Source organism: Haliotis cracherodii, unplaced genomic scaffold (assembly GCF_022045235.1).
Source record: "Haliotis cracherodii isolate W230 unplaced genomic scaffold, xgHalCrac1.p SCAF_15, whole genome shotgun sequence".
Lineage (NCBI taxonomy): Eukaryota > Metazoa > Mollusca > Gastropoda > Lepetellida > Haliotidae > Haliotis > Haliotis cracherodii.
In genome coordinates this window covers 10,926,141-10,951,593 of record NW_027266270.1, presented here as the reverse complement: position 1 = coordinate 10,951,593, position 25,453 = coordinate 10,926,141, and the positions used below count along the sequence as shown (strand labels likewise).

Genomic DNA, 25,453 nt, shown 5'->3' with positions numbered 1-25,453 from the left:
GAGACATTTTCGTATCTTAAAATTCAGATCAGCAATGGGACACATAATTTTACAGGAAATTTTGTGGAATCAATTTTTACTGCTTAAAATTGAAAATATAGGGGAAATATAGAGGCTTTAGGCGAAAAACAAGAGAAGAAGAAGATAGGTCATGACCACAACTGTGTCTCTTTCTTCACATCATATTTCCAAATGTTTAGTTCCATGCTTCTCATTTGTCTTCAAACTCTTTTTGTTCTAATAAACTTGCTGTATATGGAGTGTTTGAGTCTCAATGGTAAAAATATTCTGTGTTTGAGCCGAGATTTCAGTTCATGTTTGTGAAAGTGCCATTTGTACAATGTCATTGACCTTTCTTGAGTTGTACATGAAATTATATTTATAAGCATCTCTTATAAGTAGCTAAATCATTTAGCCATTGAAATGTTTCAGTATTAGTAAAGCAAGATTCAAACTTAATGTAAATCTGTTAGTCTGGGACTAGTATAATTCAGGAAGGACTAGTGACATTTCCTTGTAGACCACCACTTTTGCCAACTTGGCAACTGGGGTTATGTCTACAGCTGTCTATACCTGATTTAGGTATGGGGTGGATTTTTTGTGATGATATACTTTTGTTTTTATTCTGTTACAGTTTTACCATAGCGACACAAAGACACCACATATCTGAACATGGTTATTCTGTCTGATTCCTGAAAATACATCTGGACAGATAGATATGATACTAATCTCATGCATGGTGCCATTGCTGATCTCAATATTGAGATAATTCCATTATGTGATTACCAATCAGTCAAGATTAAAGCAAATGATACATTTTTTACTGCAATGGGTCACTGTTTAACATCAGAATTTGAATTGCAATCAAGTGACAAATCTGAAAACATGAACACCTCAGACACTGAGATATGTTGTAAAATATCACAGAATATGCCAACCTCAGACATATAAATATAAAGGTACAAAAACCTGAGTTTCTTTGGACAGAAATTCTCTTTTGGTAATAAGGAAACTTGAGACCCAAAGTTGCAGTAAAAGGAAGAAATAAGAGTTATGTAATATGCATAAATACAGTATTAGGACACAATGCAAGACTAGCTGAACACTTGAATACATGTTCTTTGAAATTCCTTCAACAGCACCAGGAACAAAGAACAGGCTACTTTCTGAGGAAAGATAATATGTTGCACACAAGTTTCCCTTGACATGTGAAATTTGTCTTGATCTCACTGAATATTTTGCAAAATAGGAACTGAAAACACTGACCCTTTTGAATTGTTTGATAAGCATTACTTAGAAGCTGACAGATGACAAAGTGGACACAATTTATGGATAACAACTTCTCTTATTACTGTAAAGGCGATGTTTTGGTATAGATCCTCACCAAACCGTCGCCTTTACAGTGATAACATAAGTTGTTATCCATAAATTGTGTCTACTTTGACTGACCCGTTTTTTTAAATATTAACATTTTTCTCAAAGTTACTTCAAAATGCTGTGCATAGGTGTAACAAAAGCAATGATTATTCACATGTTATCATTCCAAAGAAAGTAGTATGATTTTACAATAAAGCAAATATCAATAAAATACTGAATCAGTATAATTCTAACTAACAAGCTAAAAATCTAGAAGCAATTAAGCATATAATTATGAAACTCAAAAAACCGTCACCAATTAAGATATCAATATGGTTAAATGTGTGATTCTGACAAAATGATTCTATGACATTCTGATGTTGCCTAATTCTGTGCCAAGTTTGCAGTGCCCTTCACAAATATAACTAAACATAATAAAATATTTGGCAAGATTGAACTTGAGCAAACAACTCTACCAGAGAGATCCTTGCCAGTACCAACAAAAGGCAGCTTCAAATTAACAAAGGTTTTCTCTTTGAACTCTAATATAGAAACACACTTAAAACATACATTCTTAAGATCAGATTTCAACTCAATTTGAAACTTTGAAAGAACATGATGGCAAATTTACATCATTTGGGTAAATTTGAGTGACAAATTCTGTAATTTCAGATTCAGTGGAATGTTGGTAAAATAGTATTTAGCTTAAAAAGTACACTTGAAAAATAACAATGTCCACCGAAACATTTGAGTGAGTATGGTTTTATGCCGTTTTAAGCACTATTCCAGCAATATCATGGCTTGGGACACCAGAAATTGGCTCCACACATTGTACCCATGTGGGTAATAGAACCTGGACCTTCGTCGTAACGAGTGAACGCTTTAACCACAAGGCTTCCCTACTGCCCCATCGAAACATGGAAGTAATAGAAAAAATTTCCTTATGCCCAAGCACTTTCACATAATCATGTACGTAAATAAGAAATGTCCTGATATTTGGGATAATGTTGAAATCAGTTCTGATCGGAACCTGTATTATTTGTCTCGAAAACATAATACCATGTATTCCAACTATATGGTACAGGTAAGTAAGAGTAAAATAATTGGAATCACAACGAAAATAAACTTTAAATTATCTATTTTAGTTTGCCATCAATATCTTCAGCATGCTAAGTGGGTGCTTCCTATTAGCTAACACAAAGAGAATGATAGTCTTTGTACGACTCATTTATGACATCAACTGACTAGACTTTGTTTTGTAGAACTACTGGATGTAAGCTATTCCCTGTTTGTTCCATATCTCATGTGAATATTTAGATGTTACCTAATGCTGGCAATTATGTTTGAGATAACTTTGTACCTCACCTATAATCTGCTCTAATACAGTGAGTGACAACTAGCAAATCATTTCTTGTGCCTATAATTTAAGATGAGCTTTAGTATATATGCATATGAATCTACTTCCAACTTGGTTTCACATCTGTCAAAACATGACAAAAAGAGAAAACAATTGTTTATAAGATATCAAAATATGTGACCTTTATCATAAACTATTGACCTTGACCTTTAAAATTTCGATGGGTTATTAATCACTTCTGAAAATTTGGCATTTAAATACTTCTTTATTAACATCAGTCAATAATTCATTATTTGCATTCTGTGAAATTATTTGCTTGACTAACTCAGCACTGTTCTAATTTGGATTTCAATGTACGGTTTAAACCCTATTTGTTGATGAAGAGCTAAACTGGAAAATGCTATTACCGGTAATATTTTAATTTGAGAGATGGTAGGATTGGCCTTTACCATGATTAACCATTTTGAACTTTTTACAAACATTAGAATGGAATGCATAGGCTGTAATAAATCAATCAAATTCAGTTATGGCCCTTCATGGTCATCAGCCTTTCCTTTGATTGTCTTGAAACACCAAATTCGAAATTTGAAGACCCCAAAATTGGTTAACACTTTAGCACTAAAACATCCACGAATCCCTGTTCAATGCTGTTATGGCACATGGTAGAACTCTGAGCAGACACAGTGAGTGGAGAGAGAAACTCACTTTGGATGGACACACTGATTACTGGCATGGTATTGTAGCCAGGTGATTTAGGTAAATGGCAAACACTATCAACAAACATTTTCACCTTAAGTGGTAAATGTTAAGTAACATCACTGATTTTGGATCTGGAAAATTAACCTGCAGGTCTTACTTTCAGTCATCAGTCAATAAATAAAATATTTTTAGCTTCTGGTTTCAGTGTTAAGACCTAGAACAAGGCGTGTGCAAGTATTTCAGACACAGAAACATAGCCTTCACCTCAAATTCCTGAAAACTTCTCAAGTCCTTAAGTACTGCCAGAACCTGAACAAAACAACTTAAGATCCCCAACCAAGCCTCAGGACTGTACCACTTAAAGTGCAGCATGGGGCTGTGAGTTACCAATAGTTCATCCTTCATTATACAGGGTACTACATATCCATTCTATTATGATTCAGCTTATGGTAATCCAGGTGTAGTAGCACCATAGCTTTGTTCAAATAGTGACGTCACAATCTCCATCGGTCATACTAACTTAACACAGAATTTCTCAGCACAGTTCAGCAAAGATCTATGGTGTTGAAAGGGCCTAGGGTATCAAACCGAATTGATTAACTCTACAGTGGACAATCAAGGATGCCATACATTTGTTTTGTTTGATGTTATTTAGGGTTCAGAATAATCATGTTTGTTTAAGGCTTACTACAGAGGTTTCCAGAGCAATATCGGTGATGTTACAACAAAACATTCACAAATCAAGCTAGATTGGAATATGAATCTGGTAGTGCAATCCAAGTAGTTTCTCTTCTGGGGGACTGGAAATAGACTTCAAACTGTTACAGCACCATGTAGTAGTAAAACACTTTCAAAAAGGTATTTTTACTTCCAACAGGAATGGCCGAAGTGTTCGTCCTGTACTGTAATACACATAACACTTGGTGTCAAAACAAGTTTGCAAATAGTTTGCAAATAAATGGTAGAGAAACAAATAACAGATACACATGTTCAAAAGAACTAAACTAAAAACTTTTCTCTAAACTTCTAGAAAATCATGAAAATCACCACCAATCTAGTCAATTGTGGTTGGTCATTTAGCTTTAATATTGTATTCATTTATCCATAAAAACAAAGCCTTTTTTGCCATATATAAATAAAACTTGAAAAATACTGCCTAAAATTCAAACAAAAGAGTTTGAGAACTTCTCGTCATGGGTGTTAGACAAAATATGAGAGATTGTAAGAGAGCTGTAATTCAGTGTATGAACAGTAATAAACAACCATCTCCATGGCCTAACAGTTGAGTTGATATGTTTAACAACACCTTCAGTTCTGTTACAATCGGTCAAATTGTTGTCTACAATACATGCATATTTAACAACAGGGAATGCATAGTGAAACCAACTTGGCTTCATACATATATTTAGCACTAAGTGGAATTCCAAATTTGTAGGATTATCTGTGAAGCTTGGCTTCAAAATCACCACCCATCCCAGGGCATATATTGTGAGATTGAAGTTATTGATACATTACATCTGTTTTATGAACACTTTGAGTGTACGTTGTAAAAAACATGACCATAACTTGTAAACAAACAGTTTGAAGATATTTAACAGAACAACAAATACTTGCAAACACGGCTTCCTTGTCAGATAACCTGCAACATTCAACCTAGAATGTTTCCGATGTCATCTTGAAAGACTACATCTATCAAGATGTTGAGATCTTTGCAGATCGATCCCTGATGTATCTCGTATGAGCTTGTAGCAACCCTTACACAATATGCCAGCAATACTATTTGCGGAAGTTTCTCTGAATGTGAAACACGCTCGATATTTCATTTTTTTTTCAGGAATTATTTTTCTTATTCGATTTCAGAATGTGTTTGTTACAAAATGCTTTCAGTAGAAATCATCTTGGAGACCAAATAGATTTGAAAATCTTTTGATCTTTTCATTGTCAAGAATAATTGTCCTTTTTTGACATATGTGTAGTATATGTTTAGAATATTTAGACATGCCTCTAATAACTATTTATTATGGCTCATGCAAATCACTTGTTTGATAAAACCAATGTGAGAAAAATTACTCTGACACCTGACGATGCTATACCTATATTCTGAAACCAATAAAGTCATGATCTAACAACTTGTGTAGGGCTTGCTACAGAACTATACCTTCAAATGACGTAATGATGTATGATGAAATGAACATGATAAATACACTTCCTGGTTAGTCCAGTACCAAAGAACACAAGACTAGTGCTTCAAACCTAGAATAGTACATGTTCTGTGTATACCAAGACAGACCCACTCAAGCAGAGAACATTAACACTCAAAAAGACAGATTAAATAGATAAAGCAAAGAGTAGAGCCAGAATATTCCAAATAAATAAGTCTAACTGTTTCTAACTATGGAATATGAGGCTACTCTAGTTGAATAGTGGAATGTTTAACAACATGCATGCAGCTCTTGTCCTGATTCTTCAGTACTGATGACCATAGACTGCAGCAGTAGATGGGGGTGGGGCAGCATAGCCTGCTGGGTACTCGTACGTCCCTGGGTAGTCAGGGTCTGAAATAGACAACAGCAGCGTCATATGTTGTGACATGATGATGCAGTGTTCAAAATTGAGCATGAAAGTCGAGGCAGTGTTTGAAATTAAAAAGGGTCCTGGGGTCCTTTAGGTTTCCTCCTATTGTATTTGATTCTAAGGACCCCTTAAATCTGGGTTGGTAACATTATAGTTATGACCAGGAACCCTGTACTTTTTTATTATTATTCATGGGACATTGTAACACAGGAAAGGATGACCCTGTTTAGACCCCTGGACTTTCATGCTTCATTTTAAACACTACATGGGGTCTGTCATAAGCCTAATGTTAAAAGTTACAGATCAAGAAGGACCCTTGATTTAAATAACACAGAAAAAAAACCCTTAGATACCCCAGGACACCTCTTAATTACAAACATTGTGATCATCAGCTGTATAGGCTGTCAAAGAGCCTTAAAGTATATCACTCAGCAGTAATAGTAGTTTTCCATGGTAGACTAGTAAGAGTGTGATGGAGAACAACTGTTCTGCTTGAAATACATACATGTTCACATGTATAACAAGTGTTCTATCCTTTCAGAGTAACTGTTAACATTAAGCCTATCAATATTGAATTGAGTGAGTGAGTATGGTTTTACGCCGATTTAGCAATATTCCAGCAATATCACGGCGGGGATCAATATTGAAAATCATTTACATGAAATATGTTTGTTTTTTGTTTAACGCCACACTCAGCCATATTCCAGCTATATGACAGTGGTCTGTAATTAATTGAGTCTGGGCCAAACAATCCAGTGATTGAAATCATGAGCATCGATCCACGCAATTGGGATATGATGACATGCATCAACCTACTCAGCGACCCTGACCATCTGATCCTGTTAGTTGCCTCTTATGACAGGCATTGATGCCTTTTAAGGCAAGCATGGATTGCTGAAGATCTCTTCTAACCTGAATCTGCATGAGTTTACATAAAAAAACAACAGTTCAAAGCTAAGTTACATCAAGCATAAAAAACCCAAAGCTACAAAACAAATGAGACATGCAGGGACGTGGGACTAAATGAAATCTGTTATCTTCTTTGACCAAAGGCAAAGGAGGTAGTGACATTGCTTACTTTGAATGACCTTTCCTGGTGCTACAACATAAGAGGCACTTGTAGCTATAGGCATTGCAGATGCATAAGATTGCATATCACGGGCACTGTTTGGGTAAATAGGTCTGCCTTGATAGGGACTTGCAGGAGCAGTAGTTAGTTCAGCACCTAGACAGACAGATAGACAAAGCTCTAGCATACTTCAGCTCAGCAAAATCAAGAGGAAGATTACATAAAATTTAAAGTTTGCACTACAGCTAGTAAACATAAGCACAACTAAAGAGATATGATGGTGGTAAATGAATATGAAGGTAATGAAACATGTTAAAATCAAGCACTTCAGACTTTTGAATACAAAAGTAACCATTATTGTCAAATTTTCAGATTATACAAAACATCATCTTTATTAAAATGTTATTAGATATATGAATACATGTAAGTACATTGCATCAAGACAATTATTGAGATGTTATATGCATTTAGTGCATGTATATAACATGACATAGATAAATAGAAGAACGTCTTACAATGTTTTCAGGCCTAACTACTTGATACCAGTGTATAGTGTATATATAATGATGAATGTAACCACAACCACAAGGAGTAAACTTGATTATGAGATGAAAGATGAACATGAAAAATCTAGGTCTAAAAGTTCGCAGAAACTAAGCAAAACAAAATTATTACTTTGGTTTCAGTCATCAGAATTTTTAAACTTAAAAAAGAACCCATCTAAAGAGATAACAATATCCCCAACAATAGAATTAAAAAAAAGCAGTTCTGAAAATGAAGCTTGACAGTTTTCTATAATTCAGAATTCACTGAAGGTAATTTGTTTATTTATTCACCAAAAGAAAAAAACATTACGTTTAAAGAATTATATGGTGGCTAATACAAATAATTCATGCAACCTGAGGAGAAACGGTTACAAAGCCTGCATTACTCGTGTGTGTGGAGAACACATTTATCACTGCTGAACTGCTAGAGGGTAAAGCATAGCTGATAAGCATACACAGTGTGTCCCATGCCTGTCTCAGTACCATGGATTGAGTGTTGAACAATGGGTTATGAGTCAGGATATACATCAGGGGCATGTGGTACAGTCGTGCCTCGTTTATACGGACACTTGCGTCATTTCACAATTCGTCCGTATAAACGAATTTCCGTATAACTGAAACCAGCTTCTTAATGGAAGAGTTACTTCCCTTCAATTATGCAACTCATGACAAAATTCCTTATACATATTGTTTTTATTAATTTCGGCGAAATCGTGTGTGAAGCGATCGGAAGATCGCACAACTCACCGTTATTAACAGCAACCACGGTCAGAATACCGCTATTGACGCCTTGAAACGAACTTTAGTTGACAGAGAATGGATACATATATCATAAATGACATATTTTGACTCGTTAAAAGTCATATTTGTTTTTGTTTGACGATTCTATGTCAACATGAAATTCTCGCGATCACGTGCGCGTGAGCCTTGACGGTGACTGGTCAGACTGGTTCCATGTAAAAAATAATACCCGAGAATAGCGATCAGCTGCTTCGCTTAGGGTTATTTTTATTTTAAATATGTTTAGTAAAGGCTGCATATAATTAAGAAAATAATGGAATATATTATTCCTGATAAAAAAAATAGTTTCAGATACAATTGTTGTCGATCCTTGCATTAAAAATCCTATAAAGTTATATCATTGGGTGTGTCTTTACCGAATCACCGGTCGATTCCAAGAAAACGTGTGTACAGCTGATTGCTGTTTCCTGCTTAGTTTACGAGAAAATACACAAGGTAATCTTAATCCCTAGATATAAAACAATGCCTCGTAATGTTCTCGTAATACGTAATGAAGTTCAACTTTGACCTCTGACCTCCACAGACGCCATATTCATCGAAGGGGATTACATGTACAATAAACAAGCTCGTCTCAAACGTAACTCAGTGTCACTGGTTAATTGACTTCTCACGAATCAAAGATATTACCACCAGCGGAAGTGTACTGTCCGGATAAGTGAGACAATTTTGAGTGCATTTCAGTGTTTTGTGTATGAAAATGACCGTCCGGTTCCGGAAACTGAATTTCCGGATATACGGGTAAATTTATATAGTAATTATTTCGTTTTGAATGAAAATCGTCCGGGAACCGAGGTTTCCGGATATCTGAAGTCCGTATAAGCGGGGCACGACTGTATCTAAAACTTTCTTTGTTTCAAAAGATGCATTTGGTTAATAGTTTCAACACAACAATTCATCTCTTCTGGACATATTCCTTTCATAATGGTTAACATGGCAGTACTGATGTAAAGATGAACTTCATGCAGACAAGGCAAGCAAATGCTATGAATACATATGAACTATCACTACAGTTGTGTTATGCTGTGGTCCCACTTACTCTCCACACTGACTCCCAGTTGTAGAAGCACAAATTCTGCAGCAAATGACTTGGCCTCTTCAACTGTTCTGCACAGTTTGTTGGGCTGGAAGGGAGCGGGGTTCTGTGATGCTAGAGCGGGGATGGTTACCTGTTGGATGAAATATTATGTTTCAATTAATACATTACCAGTGTATATAAGGAGATTTTCAGAAAGGTGTTGATTCCTCAAGAATTCTATCAACCAAACTACTTCTGAGATACAATATGGCTGAAACATTGCTGAAGTTGAGCTCACTTCCACTAATTTCTGAAATGAACATTTCATATATTTTGTTCATCACAATACAATATATTATACAATTATTTCTATTCATGAGGTACATGCATAACTTGATGAACTGTCACAATTGTCTGGACCTAATAATTTACAGGAGAACAATCATTGTATGTCAAGCATGTAATGTATCCATTACAAGTGAAATTGTCTACAACCCAAAGGTTGGTGCAACACAGTGCATCTTCTCCTAACTAGCTCTTCCTTCATCCAAACTCTTACAAGTTGGATCGGAATACAGTGAGCATTTTTCAGAGACATGATACCTGGGATCAATCATACCAAGTTTCAGCTTCATAGGCCATGTAGTTTCAGAGAAGATGTCGAAAATTCGAAAGTTAGCAACGGAACAATAACCTCACTTGACTTTAAGTAAGGTGACCTTAATACTGACTATGATCTGTGAACAGGTCTTCTGAAACTCATGCTTATCGAAAGAGGCGACTAACAGGTGGTCAGACTCGCCGACTTGCTTGATGCATGCCATCGTATCCCAATTGTGTGAATCAATGCTCATTATGTCTATCACTGGACTGTCTGGTACACACTTGACTATTTACAGACTGCTGTCCTGCTGGAATATTGCTGAGTGTGGCGTGTTCGAAATTAAACATGAGAGTCAAGTGTTCCTTGTCATAACCTTGTCAAATGTTTCGGGGTCCCTAGATTCAAATACTGGAGAAGAATACTTCAAGGACCTGAGGAACCACCACCCCTTTCCCCAATTTCAAACACTGCTATGTCTACCCTTGATTAAGTCAGTTATTGGTAAATACCTTGAATAGGAAGAGTTGCATGTCACCGCCACCACCTCCAGTGGAGTGGAGCTGATAGATAGGGCTTCCCCAGCCATTCTTCTGACATAGTTCTTCCAGAACCTGAAACAGTGATAAGTTCAAATGGTTGTACCTACAATGACAATTACAATACGACTATATCAGCTCTGTGAATGATGTGGCTAACAACTTTGATTAACACAGATATACCTGTAACTAGATCCTTAAGCACCATTTAGGACCATGATTAAGATACCGTCTCAAGCACAAAAAGATGTTTCTTTCAATTTCAGTATTACAGTATGATGTTCACAGTGTTAAAAAAATAACAAAGCTTCTTATCCAAAAAGGTGAATATGCCATATGAAGAAGGGACTGAATGGTGAATAAATATGTCGACAGAAGAAACATCCTTGCATTTTAGCCATAACATGTGTTTTATTATTTATTATGATGGAGACATCTTTAAAAAAACAGATTACTGCAAACTTCTTATGATGGTGACCTCTTTAAAACACAGAATGCAGCAAACTGCATAAGGTTAAATTATTAGAAAGAAAACTTGTTGGACAGTTGTTGGCTTCCATACATCCCCTGGTTACTTATTGTGAAAGTTTAGTGGCTAAATACTTAATATGTGAAAATAACCTGTTATGTATACTTATTACAAAAACATTACCAAGACGACATGAATGTTAAACCAACACCTATAAGAAAAGACCAAGTCTACTTTCTGTATTACTGTGCCAAGAAAATAGAAATTGAAGCAACAGGATTTGAGACAAAAGACCAGGGAAGATGCTTATTATAAATATCATTGATATATATATACATTAGAAAATAACAAATATTATCTTTCTAAAAAACTCAATGTTTCATCTTAGAAATCATTTAATACCAAAATAGTCAGATAACACCATACATAACTGCTTTCAACATCTTGCCAAACAGGAAATAAGACTCCCATCAACTGCCCCATATTTATTCCAGTGTTTGTTATATTGAGACTGCCTACCTCTGATCTTAACATAATTTGTTTTCTAAATATAAACTCCACCCACCTCCCTCCCACAATTATTGACAACAGTTACAACAGTATCTTAATTCTAACAATTCACAGGTTTACTTGACATTTTTACCACAATCTGTCTATTATTAGATTTTTTAATCACTTCTTGAAAAGCAAGAGGTTGCAATTTTGAAGCACTGACTGTTGCTCCAAGGACTCTGTGTTTGTCCAAGGTGACGACAAACTTTGTTAATACTAATGCACACCAACACCGAAAGTAACAAATTCTACTTCGAACTGCATGCATTTCTTTTCTTTATCCAGGTTACACCAAGATGTATAGATTATGCAGTATTACTTAATGATACTTTCTCTGAAATGTTGACATTCCAAATTGCTGAGTGAAACAGATTCTGAATCAACATTTGAAGTCATATCTAGACAAATACTACTTCTAAGTAATCATTAGAAGATGTACTGAAATTATTGAAGGTAAAATGGTTAGCACATTTTGAAAACCACACCACACATGTTAGATGATAGTAAAACTCTAATCCTACTGAATCTATTTTCATCGCAATCCTATACAGTGTTCGACACTCACATTGGTCTGCTGGTTCGCGTCCAGCATATTTTCTCAAGTACCAGTTAAATTAAATAAATGCTTGTCTTGTTGTCTAGCGTTATTTTCAGGACGAAGTAATTTCAGTTGTACGGCTTTTGAAATCAGCGACAGATTGACTGTAAACTCTAAGCAAAACCAGCAACCTAAACAACCCTGCATGGTACATAGGTTACCTTTTTGGCAGTTTTTTCATTCTAATTGCGCAATGAAGTAATACCCTTTAAAACCATCTTTTGGTCAGGACCATTGTGTCCAACAGAGATCCAATAGGACCAGTAGATTTTCTATGCACTGGTCCTTTGGACCACCGACAAATTGTGTTCAGTGTCAAACTCTGCCATTCACCTCACACAAGCACTACAAAGCAGAGGATAGAACTGAATACAGTTAGGGAAAAAATGTGATGCCACACTTCATACAACAGAGTAAGGAGAGAAGTCCCTTCCCTAACAGTGTGCCATCAAATTCTTTCCAAACTGTAGAAGCAAGCAGCGTTATATCCAGAGGCAGGCCAGAGACAGGAGTTTCAGTTAAAGCTTGCAGGCTAGGCTCAAACCATTAGCATCAGAAAACACTATACCTGAACTGTAGTTTTCACTGATTGTGGTTTGAGTGTAACAGGGTTAGTGGGAGTCAATTCCATGCCAGGCAAGATGTCAAAAAGGCGACCCTACAGCAAAAACAGGTTTTAACAATGGCACTGACCACAAATATTGTCCCTGAGACTCGGACATCTGTGTGTACTTTGTGTGAGCGAGTACCTTGATAATTTGGTCATTCAATCACGAGTGACAGATTATGAATGCAACTGAGTAAGAAACAAATATTTAAGAAATGGCTGAATGTTTTGTAGAAGGCCGTTTATTTTCCTGAAGTGAATGAAGAGCAGCTTTCAGTCAGCTGATACTTGATTAGATCATGATGCAAAAAAAACAACAACAACAACAACTTTAGAATACACTATTGTAAGCTATCCTTTAGAAATTTAGGCTTGGTAGCTATTAACATCAACATGCAATGAGCAATGGGAACATGCATGCATGCATTCTCATGCATATTTGTAACCCAGCTAGGGCTGTAACGAAACACTTTGTCATGACACAATATTATCTTGAATGCAAGATCATGATTTGTTCCACTTGACATCTAAACTTGACACTTGAACTGCTACAGCCCTAGCTACAGCACATTCATATAAAGTCTAATCACAGCCTCTGAATAAACAGAATATAAAATAATTAGTAATTAAAGCTGGTGTAAAAATAGTAATGATTAACCAGTGTCAGAACGTAAGGATGAAAAACATGGAGCCCTCTCATACTAATGTTTAAAATATAGGAATTGGGGGTCAGTTTGTTCAAATTACTATCCTCAAAATAGACCTTTTCAAACATGGCTTGGAAAAGTAGGAGAAAAGGACAAAGTCTTATAAATTTTGCTATGCAAGAGGTAATTAATGTACAAAGTAGTACACTGCCTGGTTCCAAACTACAAGAAACTGTCCCTTAAAACATAAAAGTTGCAATTGTCTGTTAGATAGATCAGCAACAAAAATGACTTAAACCAACCTGTAACATGCCAACACAATTACAACGACCATGCAAACACTGGGAGAGTGATGAAGGTGTGTCATACCTCTGCTGGGTGCCTTCTCATTCCTCCACGCACATATCCTTGCACATAGGCCCTGGATCCACCTGCCCCCCGGGATCCTGCTGCACCGCGACCACGCCCCCGAACCTGTCCCCTCACACCAACAGCTGCTCTCTGCATACCTCTGTCAAAACAGGAGATATGTCAGTAAACTACAGTTATAACTAACTAATAGGGACCACTAATTTTACTTCGTTATAACTGTAGTTCACTATAGGCCCATATACAGCCTATATACAGCAAATGGATGGGACCCTAAAATAGTTTGTCATTTCCGTATAAACATTGTTTACTGTATTTTCATAATATATCAATCGTCAAAACACTTGATTCTGATTTTACTATAGACTAAGCAGAAATATTTTTCACACTGATTTGGAAAATGTTCTCCCCATATCACCAAAAAGTTATGTTTATGCTTAAAATCAAAATGTCTATTATTGTATTAAGAAACAACATTTCTAAGAACATTTTGAAGACATACTTAAACATGTTAACACAGCAAAAGCACAATGCAAATCTTAGCTGTAGGGCTTTTGAAACATACAGGATTCACTCTAGGAATTTTCTGACATGGGCCCTTTATGTGAAAATATCTCATATTCTATAGGTAAGCCCATACAGCACAATGTTATAATGCCCTATTGTATTTGAAAATGTGGTCCTTTTTTTCAAACTTAGGGGCTAAAAGCACAAGGCCCCACCCTAGAATTATCCATGAACATAGTCTTGAAGTGGTGGCTAGTCAAGATAAGTGTGTCACTGATTGGTACAATGTGTCACAATGTGTTTCGTTTTCTATCATACTGAAAGATATTAAAAAGAATTGTCGTCTAATGACGGATTCAGCAATATACCAGCTATATGAGGGTTGCCTGCAAAACGATACCTGTAATCCAGTCTAAACCAAACAATCCAGTGTTTGTTTGCTTGTTGTTTAACGCAGCACTCAGCAATTTTCCAGCTATAATGACACCATTCTGTATATAATCGAGACTGGACCAGACAATCCAGTGATTGACATCATGAGCTTTGATCCATGGAATTGGGATATGAAGACTGGCATCAACCAAGTAAGCGAACCTGACCACCTGATCCTGTTAGTCGCCTCTTATGACCAGCATAGTCGCCTTTTACGGCAAGCATGGGTTGCTGAAGACCTATTCTACCCCGGATCTTCACAGGTTAAACAATCCAGTGATTGATATTATGAGCAACAATCCATGGAGTCAGGATAAATGACATGTAATCAACCAGCGTATCTCATCAGAATGATCCCCCGATCCATTAAGTCAACTCTTGCAACAAGCATAGGTTGGTGTGGACCAAATCTAACCCAGAATCCCCACAGTGTTCTTGTGACAACAGTTCTCTTAAAAGTTGGATACTTACCTCCCTGCTCCTGCTTGTTGTACAAACTGGCCATAGAAGGCTGGAGCAACCAAAGGTGACTCGTATGTTGAATAACCATACGCCTGGAACAATATCACAAGACAAGAAATTATACAGCACTTACTCCAGTTACAATATCAACTGATCTCAAGGGGCATATGCTGTGATGTACCCTGTGTGTGAGCCGTACATAGGCTCACACACAGGGTACTTCACACAAAATGCCCCGCGGGATCGGTTGATAACAAATTTATCTCACTGACATTCATTTATACAGACCTGGAATATTTATCCCAAGTTTCATGGAATCAAACACTTTGATTTAGCCATTTTGACACCTAGCTCATGATGCAAATGAACCGAGTTAGTTCTCTCTACCCAATGCATTCAGATAAACATCGGTTCATTTAAGCAGCAAGTTACTTAAGGTGCGTTACAATACATGGAAAATAACTGCCTGCTCCTTAACCAATCAGAAGCAAGTTTTTAAATGTAAGGTGAGATAATAAGGTAAGATATACCAAAGAAACATTACCATTATAGGTATTAGCTCTGAAAAGCACTGAAAACTGAAGAAGTGTTGGTGGCAATAGAACACACACCCATGGCATATTCAACATGAAACTTAAAACTTGGGTAATAAATGAGAAAAACTGAACCTTTTTATACTGTGGATGTTTGTTTCTTAAAATAAAACGACACATCTATTGAGTTTTAAAAACAAGTGCATATAAAGAACATTTACATTTTCCAAATGGAACTGACAGACCAAAAGCAAACTAAAGGTTTTCCCATTCCTCAGTCCGTCATCGTGTAGCTGGAAGATTGCTGAGAGCTGACTTGGGAATAAAACACCCTTCACTCACTCTTTCTTCCTCAGTAGGAAGGTGGGTATCAATTTATTTTAACAATGAAATACAAGCATGCAATTACAAAACAAACTAAAGTGCATGCTGAATAGAACACAATGCCACAAGCTAAAGTTTGTAACCAATAATAAGACTACCTGTGAAGTTGAACTCTCTGTCACTTCACTGTCCTGAAAGGGCATAATGATAGAAAATATTCTCCAGACCACAATGTGATCAATAACACAATATCTATTTTTTTTATGCAAAACTTCTAACTTCTTACAAATGGTCAGAAAACAATGGACTTCATGTCAATGACATTAACTATCTTTAATCTTTGACAATTTGATTGTCATATGATTTTTGTGTTGAATAACTTGGCCAACAAGGCTTTCTGGGTTAGAAAGCTGCCCAAAGTAGTTTCCCATGTGTAAACAGTCTGTGCCTGAAGTCTGAAGCCCACGTCTAGTAAAATTCTGTTTGGTCTAGTATGCTCACCTAATAATAGCCTATACAACTATAAAATAAAATTCTACTGATGCTAGGAGCCAGGTTTTGGCACCATCTGTGTAAAGGTTACTGTTCAATTCCTTATCTTTTGAGATGTACATCCACCCATTGAGGATCAACTAAAGCAGGCAGTTGGGTTGTTAGTATGTGTTACACCTTGCTGTTTTTGTGAACCTAAAATCAAGCTTCATGAATCAATGCTCATACCATCGATCACTAGTGTATCTGGCCCTGGCATTCATGTTGGCTCCTTTGGATAGTGGATCTTATTCCAGCTGGTACATTATCCAACATTTCTCATGACACCTTTTACAACTACACTGATTGTTGATCTTTTCACTGATGGAGGCTGTTACAAACTGATCATGTACTTTCAATTTACAGTTTACATTTTGACCATTGACTTGTCGAACCTTTTCGAGACTGACTAACAACATAATGAAATCTTTTTATGTGCAATGATATTGGGTTCAACACGAGCAGGGTTAGAAATTGGCACTAGTCCTGCGTCCTTGCCAAACTGCCAAATACTTATGGTATCATGAGGACTAGTAGATATTTGCCATTTTTAAGGCTTTTGCTATATATTATCATTATAAGGACTAGTGGGCCAAAAATGTTAGTTTCTACTGCCGACGAGTAAAATTCAGGAAAGACCAGTGACATTTCCTTGTTGTCTTGCCATTTATCAAAGGTAAATGGCAACTCTGTAGCATAATAATACATAATTTTAACTGCAGCTCCTAATATTTATAACCATCACGTTACTAACCAAAACTCTCAGAAGTTAAAAATGAGGTAGGTTTCTTTGATCATTTCTTACAATAAAATTGGCATTAAAGTAAAGATTATGAAAGCTGCCAGGTAAGTGGTACCTTTCATTAATGAGCCATTCTCATGACAGGTTGCTATGCTAAGTCTACCCATACACAATAGCCTTATTGTATCAGTGTCTAGAGTGTATTACCTGTTGATATCCTGGTTTGCCAGATCTGATCATCCTTGAGTAATCATTTTTGTCTACAGGTTTGGCTAGTACCACCTCAATCTTAGATCCTTCCAAAGTGCTCCCTGCAAAACATAAAACATCAACAGTTATCACAAAACTACACACATTAAAAGCTCCTGTATGCTGATGTTAATATTCCCACAGCAATGGCCTAGATTTATAAATTTCTATAACTGCAACTCAAAAAGTATCTGCTTCGGTAACCATCAGGAACTGCGGTAGATGCAATCGGTCATATCCAATCATATCAGTCTGCAGATCATTTCAGCCAAGTGGCCATGTAAAATAACCTAAGTTTATGATCGGACAAACGGACAAGTGGCTGTCTCTCGCTGTAGAAGGTGGTGTTCCTGGATTAATGGGGTTAATGTAGGTCACAATTGCCATGGTCAAGGCAAGAACTCTCTTGATTGTGTTGGTACCTCAACTTTCGTAGAACATCTATAGGCATTAGAAAATGCACCAATCTGGATTACAGCTCTGTATTTCCAAATATGGAATCTTGTTCTATATTTGGTGAATCATTTCTAATTAATAAATTGATGAGAGAGGAGAACATTCTGCCACTAGCATGAAGCCTGGATCCTAGCACAGCTAATAAAAGTTCGTATTTCAACACTAAAGTCTACTGGACATGACATCCAGTGACACATTTGGGGTAGTCAACTCAAATATGTTTGCTACAGATTGAGAACATAACCAATGTTTCTTTCAGTAAAGTAGTTGCATGATACCATAAACATTTCACAAACCATTGAGAATATTCATGGCCTGTAAGGCATCTTCCCTCATCTTGAAGTGCACAAATGCATAATCCCTGAGCTTCTTTACTCTCTCAATGATGTTTTCCTTTCCCAGCACCTTCTCAAAGGACTCCTTTATGGATTCTTCAGAAGTGTTCAGCATCAGATTTCTTACATACAGGATTCTCACCTGGAATGATCAAGAAAACATATTTCACATCATGTAATCACAATGTTAATTCATACATGCAGTGACACTGAGTTTGTGACTTTAGCCCTCGTCAAAAGTCTTAGTGTAATGTAATTTTTTTCTGTCTGAATTAGTGAATATGTACTAATCAATCCATAGACCAAAACCTACTGAAAAGTAAATAAAAGTGAGTTTTAGCCAGCACATCTGTACATCTGATCATACATATTCTCTTACTTATACAGTGGAACAGATCATTGTGAACCTTCTTCATAAACAAACCTAGATAATTGATCAGTGTTTGACATTTTAGTACTTTATTTGGCCATTTCAGACATGACAGATCCACACAAATGCTAACTGAACTGAACTTTGGTAATGTCGGAACACATTCAGACAAAATGCATAAACAGAATTGTTATCTGTTATTATTTGTGACATTATGGAAGTCATAACAGTTTAACCTTCTGGCCTGTTGGCCAATGGCCAGTTAAATTTACAAAGGGCTTGCTGAAATGTGAAGTATTTAGCCCATCTGAACAGTCAAATTTCACCCCTTTTGAATGTACGTTTAATTCTTTCAATTGAATCATCTCAGTAGAAAGACAACCGGCCGCCATTTCCTAATGTTGTGTGCAACTTCTTTATTTGCTTATAAATTGCCATGAAATTAGGCAAATGAAACCAAGATTCAATCTCAGAGTGCAGGCAAAAATGTTGAGGGGTGGGGAGTAGTACAGACAATGGAGGTACAATGCCACCCCATGCTAGTCAATACTGCTTGAGGAGTTCTATAATTTTCAAAGCCCACCTCGGCCAATTCGCAGCCTCCACCAGCTAGTTTGGAGAAGGGCCAGTTACTTTTTAATTTAAAAGGAGCAAGCCCTGCTGGCTACAAAAAAAAAAATTATAACAAGGAAAGCTGGCAATGAAATTGGTCTTACACACTTCAATCTATAATAATCTGTTGAAACTCCCATTTATTGTAGCAGTCTGGGAAACTACAGTAAAATTTGTATCTGTCTAGTAAATCCAGCTGATACAGGGATCTATTATCTACACCTGCTTAGAGGATGATAGAGGATGATATAGGCTATATATAATAACTACCAAATTGGAATTTAATAGTTCCAGCGTTAGAAATTTGCACTAGTCCTGTAGTCCTTGCCAAACTTCCTAACAGTTAAGGAGGCATCACAAGGACTAGTAGAAATTTGTCACTTGTAAGGGTTTTGCTATATGTTATCATCATAAGGACTAGTGGACTAATGTTAGTTTGTACTGCTGAAATTTTTTCCCAAATCATGTTGTCATAATTATAACTAATGTTATGGCTTTGTACATGTTGTACTTGTAGAGGTGACATGTATTTACTGAAAACAGGACCAATATAGTGGAAGAGGCCTTGATTTTAAGTTTACTATAGGCTACAATACAGCGTTAGAAATTGGCACTAGTCGTTAAGTCCTTGCCAAACTGCCCAACAGTAAGGCATCATGAGGAATAGTAGAAATTTGCCATTTTTAAGGGTTTTGCTTATGTTATCATTATAAGGACTAGTGGACTAAAAATGTTAGTTTCTACTGCTGCAATAAATACCTTGGACATGTTGGATGTTCGGTAAATTTTCCAATTTTCCTGCCCAGGGAACTTACGTTTTGAATCCTAGATAAATATTCCTGCGATACTAGTGTTTTGCACAGACTGCTATAGAATCCTGCTGTCAGTCTACCGTAAATGTTGCACACTGGATCATGTATGAATTTTCTCAACATGTGTCTACTGCCCAAACTACAAGAATCATTTTGTCAACCTTTGATGAGCAAACTACTTGGCCTTTGACATGTGTTTGTCAGGTGAATTACAGAAAGTTTTTTTTGGCACCAAATGCAGACATAAATACATTTTGTAAATTAGCAGTTGAATTAAGCATGAAAAACAAGGCGTCCTTGTCGTAACCCTAATAGTGAATATTAGAGACTGAGGGGAGTCCCTGGACTGTAAGTTAGTGCAAACATCAATATTCATGCATGCACTAAAATTGCTCCGATGAGTAAATTTGCTCATGAGTAAATTTATGTAAGTAAAAGTAGAATTGTTATATGGTATACATCATGTACATAGGCAACTGCGTTTGTAAATCTTCTAGTTTCAATCTAGATCTCAGGATGGAAAGATTGTGATTTTACAAGCAATGTTGCAAGTTATGTGGCATACCTTTGTTTGTTTGTTGTCTAACTCCCCACTCCGCAATATTACAACTACCATATTCCACGTAATAAGCGCCAAGGGCGCTCTCAAAATTAGAAATAGGGTTGTGGGATGATTTTAACAGTGGACATGATCACAAGTGACTGGCATAACAATTTCCGAATGAACAGAAATGCGTTTAAAGATTCGGCATGTGTGCCACTGGAAGTACGAAAATGAATGGCTATTGCTATCTACTGGATGGTCAAATAAAGTACTTATGAACAATTTACATAGTGCAGAATAGGTCGAAATTACTATTCATAAGTGTATATTACTTGTGTAACTAAATTTACATATGTGAGTAAAAACGGTGCATGCATTTAGGGTAAAAGCAAACCCAGGAACCACTTAAATTTCAAACACTGTAAATAATCAATGGTGGTTAAAAATAACACTGAAATATACAGCTGAGGTCCCTGGGTGATCATACTTCCTTAAATTCTCAAGTTTTCATAGGATAATATATGCTTAAAGCTCTGATTTTAATGATCATTCAGAGGTTTCAAATCACCTAAACATGCTTTTGACTGAAACAACAGCAGTATTGTTTGAAATATTCATTTAGACAGCTTTTCTTTCTCAATCATGAATGGCATGCAGATATTGATATTATTGAAGATCAAATGTTGATTTCAAGGTGTCCCTCCTAGAATAGTAGAGAGATTGACATTTGGCGATTCTGTTGGGACAAATAGCATAAGGGCATTTCATACTTTTATTAAAGTTTTGTAGGTCATTCATCCATATTATAACAAAATTTGAAATATTATTTAGGACAATTAGGTCAATGACTAAATGAACAGATCTGAAACCCTGTAATACAAATTTCAAGATTACCAAATGGCTTAAAACATGTTTCTTCTCCATACAGAATATTTGTCCCCATCTGATACATTGCTCGGGAGACAATATTGAATTCAATGAATGCATTGTAAGTTATTACCGTATTCGACCTTATAGGCGCCCCGCTCTAATAACCGCCCACGGCAATATTTGCTGATACATTGAATAGCTAGTGAACAATCCCAATTGGCACCCCTCCGATTTATCAAAGTACACAAGACTTATTTATTCGTGTATAATACGCACTCATGTCTTATATGCACCCTTGACTATGGGCAAGTGAGTTCTGGAAAAAATATCTGACGTGTATAATATTCACAGGCTTTTCTTTAGTATCATTTCAGGCTGTTAGCATAAACCACAAAATTTATGATCTTTCAACTCTGTTTTTTTCTCTCACCCAAATTATATTCTAATAAAGACCCACTATTTCTAAGTTTGAGAGCGCCCTGGGCGCTTATTACGTCTAATATGGTAGTATTAATTTACTATTACATTTTTTTATAACAATGATGGAGTCAGTAGCATGTTACAACACCAGTCATCATAGTCCATGTTTCACACCATATCCAGTAGCAGTAGCTGGTGTGACCCTGTCCAATCAATTTTTACCTTCAAAGCGACAGCAGCTGTGCTGCCAGTCTTTTGAATGCCTGTCATATTAAAGTTAGTATATTGAAAAAAAAACATTCAAGAATTTACAGTTCGGTTTCTTTTCTAAGACACCGACTCACTGGCATCCAAAATGTCCAAGATTTTCAATTTTGGTAATGATACAGAATAATTCCCTTTCTAATTTCACAAAAATCATAGATAGATAGATAGATAGATAGATAGATAGATAGTGACCACAAATAGAGGCCAAAGTACAATCAGATATACAAGAGGCTTGATACCATGTTGCTTGTCACATATTGACATGATGGTATTAAGTTACAGCGATTGAAACTAACTGTTTTAGTCCTTTAGTCCTTATAATAATAACATATTGCAAAACCCCTTAAAATGGCAAATGTAGGAAACTAGGGGTAGACACCTACTGTAATATTCAACCTGTCCACAGCTCATTTCGGACAAGTGGTTACCGTATTCGACGTAATAAGCGCCCAGGGCGCTCTCAAAATTAGAAACAGGGGGCTCTGATTAGAATATTATTTTGGTGGAAAAAAAACAGAGTTGAAAGATAGATTTCATGGTTATGCTGACAGCCTGAAATGTTTATGTACGACAGATATATTTTTCCAGAATTTTATTGCCCATATTTAAGGGTGCATATAGCACACGAGTGCGTATTATACGCGAATAAATTAGTCTTGTGTACATTGATCAATCGGAAGGGGTGCTAATTGGGATTGTTCACCAGCCAATATATCAGCAAATGTCACTGTGGGCGCTTATTAGAGCGGGGCGCTTATTACGTCGAATACGGTAACTAGCTCTAGGAAGGTAATAACTAGTTCCTCTAGATTTTCACTAGTCTCAGACCAATAGTCTTATTAGACTAGTTGCTGCGACTGTCCCAGTGCCTTATGATTTCTACAAGGTCCAATATTATGACTCGTGTAACAAAGCCCTACATGAAACATTGTCATCGCCATGTCATCAACTGAATATTTAAAAAAAAAAAATGAATGTCTTGTGACCTCAAATAAAGTATTTTTTCTTTTACAGATCATTTGATACTCTGTGGTGGCCTGGTATGTGTGTGAAACATTACTTTTTCCAGAAAGTACCGGAAGAAAATAATAAAATACTTTTGTGTTTCAAAACAAAATTAACTGGCTCCTACTTTCAGAGAGAGAAATAAAATGTGTGTTTTGATGCAGTCAAGGAAAAGTATTCAGTCTCTAAGTGTCAGAGATACTTCAGGGTTTCAGGCAGATAGAAATTAGAAGGAAGCCTGATACTAGTGATGGCCTGGAACAGCTTTGTAAAGGAATGTACAGGTATCCAAAGGGCTTATAGAATTTCTAACATTTTGAGGGTATTGCTAAATGTTATCACTATTTGGGCTTGTAGACTTTCTTGGTTAATTTCTGTCCCTGTCAGATCGGTTTATTTTTTAGGACATTGTCACTGGATGTCATCGAATGTGTCACTAGCAAATTCACTGTGCTTGAATCTAGGGACACCCTGAAGTTTTCACTATTAACCTTATGGTAATAGTCCTTACTTTAGTGCTTTATTTTAACACTGCCTAGACTACCACTACCTAAATAATGCATTCCATTTCATAAGGGGAACTTCAAACAGAATCATTAATATATGAAATAATTTGGAATTATTTTCAGTGATTTAAGTATTGCAGCGTTGCAATCTGTTGTCACAGATCATTATGTAATATGTATATTACAACACTTGTCTCAAACATCACTGAAATGACCTAGGTATCTGCCTACCTTGAAACTGAAAGTGATTGTATTGAAGATGATTATGACAAACCAAGGCATACTGAGCCACTTGAATTTAGAAGTGTTTCAGACCAATAGTGACTCTTAATTTTTTACAGCTTTTCACATTTTAAAATGGCTAAGCTAACTGAGACTGTCATTAAGATTAAAATAAACCACATTGGCCTAACAAAATATTATGTATAGGTCTACTGTTAGTTGGTTGACTCTAATTTTTTAATTTTTCAGCATCTTTCATTCACCAACAGGCCTAGGTCTTTTTGTATATTTATCTTTATTAATCTTAAATGAAAACGAAAATCAGGGTTAGAAATTGGCACTACTCCTATAGTCCTTGCCAAACTGCCCAATAGTAAAGGTATCCTAAGGACTAGTAGAATTTTGACATTTTTAAAGGTTTTGCTATATGCTATCATTATAAAGGACTAGTGGACTGAAACTGTTAGTTTCTACCACTGAAAATGTCAAACACTTGAAATGTAGAACGTATCGGGATTGACCATTCGTTAGCTGATTTTTCATATTTTAGCTTAGATGTAACATGTAAAAGACAGCGTTTAGCAGCAGTCTAGTACTGCAGACTTGCAAGAAATATCAGGGTCACAATGACCTACGAACCAAAGGTGTAACAGATTCTGGACGAACACTCCGCCATTCTCAAGATACCATGCTCCAAATACAATGTTAACTTAACTTACTGTGGACATAATATCCTCGTCGACTTCTTGTTCTGGTTCGGCCCAATCAACAGCTATTTGGTGTCCCCATAATTGTATCCTTCCAGGAATCAACTTTCGTCGAGCCATAGCAGCAGCTCTGTGGCTCTCGTATTCTACGAAGGCAAAGCCCCTGTTCTTCGTTTTATCCATAGCACTGGGGTACACTATCACATCCACAACACCTTCAGTCACTTTCCTCATTTCCTGGAGAATTTCATCCCTCTGTTTTGTTTTTGGTATTCCTCCTACAAACAGTCTGCAATTGTCTACACTCGAACATACTCCAAGCAGACGACCTTTCCTGATTTCGAAGTTGTTCAGTTCCTTGACAGCGCGTTGGGCATCTTGCTTTCTGGTATACATGGCAAAAGCGTAGCCCCTATTCGATCCAGAAAAGTCCATCATTAGTCTAAACTCATACAGTTTACCAATCTTTTCAAAAACCGGCACAAGTTCATCCTCATAGCAATCCCTAGGTATCTTGCCTATGAAAATTTCACAACCCCTTGGTGGAGACGGCCCGTCCCATTCAGGGGGAGGCCCACCGTACTTTCTCTGCCCGTTCTCTTGCAACATTGTATATCCTGATTTCTCCATCAAAGCAAGAAGCGCTTCTTCATTAGGGGCGCCAGCAACTCCCTGTGGCAGTTCCTTGTCGTCTCTGAGATCCATGTTGAAAGGCTGACACCCCCGAGTCATTGCAGCTCTGAACTCAA

At 36.6% G+C, this 25,453-nt stretch overlaps 1 protein-coding gene across 3 annotated transcripts; it reads right to left on the bottom strand.

Moving 5' to 3' along the window:
- Positions 1 to 1,303: 1,303 nt before the first annotated feature.
- Positions 1,304 to 25,453, bottom strand: LOC139462275 (APOBEC1 complementation factor-like). 3 transcript variants are annotated; one of them, XM_071243873.1, is made up of 10 exons: positions 24,717 to 25,453; positions 18,331 to 18,511; positions 17,537 to 17,640; positions 15,209 to 15,291; positions 13,799 to 13,940; positions 12,744 to 12,833; positions 10,530 to 10,631; positions 9,438 to 9,567; positions 7,065 to 7,211; positions 1,304 to 5,967 (listed from the first exon to the last, which is right to left on the bottom strand). In XM_071243873.1, the coding sequence occupies exons 1-10, from the start codon at positions 25,434 to 25,436 to the stop codon at positions 5,879 to 5,881; spliced, it is 1,788 nt and encodes a 595-aa protein (XP_071099974.1). In that variant the 5' UTR covers positions 25,437 to 25,453; the 3' UTR covers positions 1,304 to 5,878. The 3 variants fall into 3 exon arrangements, with proteins under 3 accessions (XP_071099974.1, XP_071099976.1, XP_071099975.1); XM_071243875.1 differs by lacking the exon at positions 7,065 to 7,211; XM_071243874.1 differs by lacking the exon at positions 12,744 to 12,833.

Coding starts and splice junctions, on each gene's coding strand:
- LOC139462275 (XM_071243873.1), bottom strand. CDS start 25,436: ATGACTCGGGGGTGTCAGCCTTTCAACATGGATCTCAGAGACGACAAG. Junction 13,941..15,208: donor CAACAAGCAGGAGCAGGGAG/GTAAGTATCCAA, acceptor CTGTTTTGACAG/AGGTATGCAGAGAGCAGCTG. Junction 12,834..13,798: donor TGAGAAGGCACCCAGCAGAG/GTATGACACACC, acceptor TTTTTGCTGTAG/GGTCGCCTTTTTGACATCTT.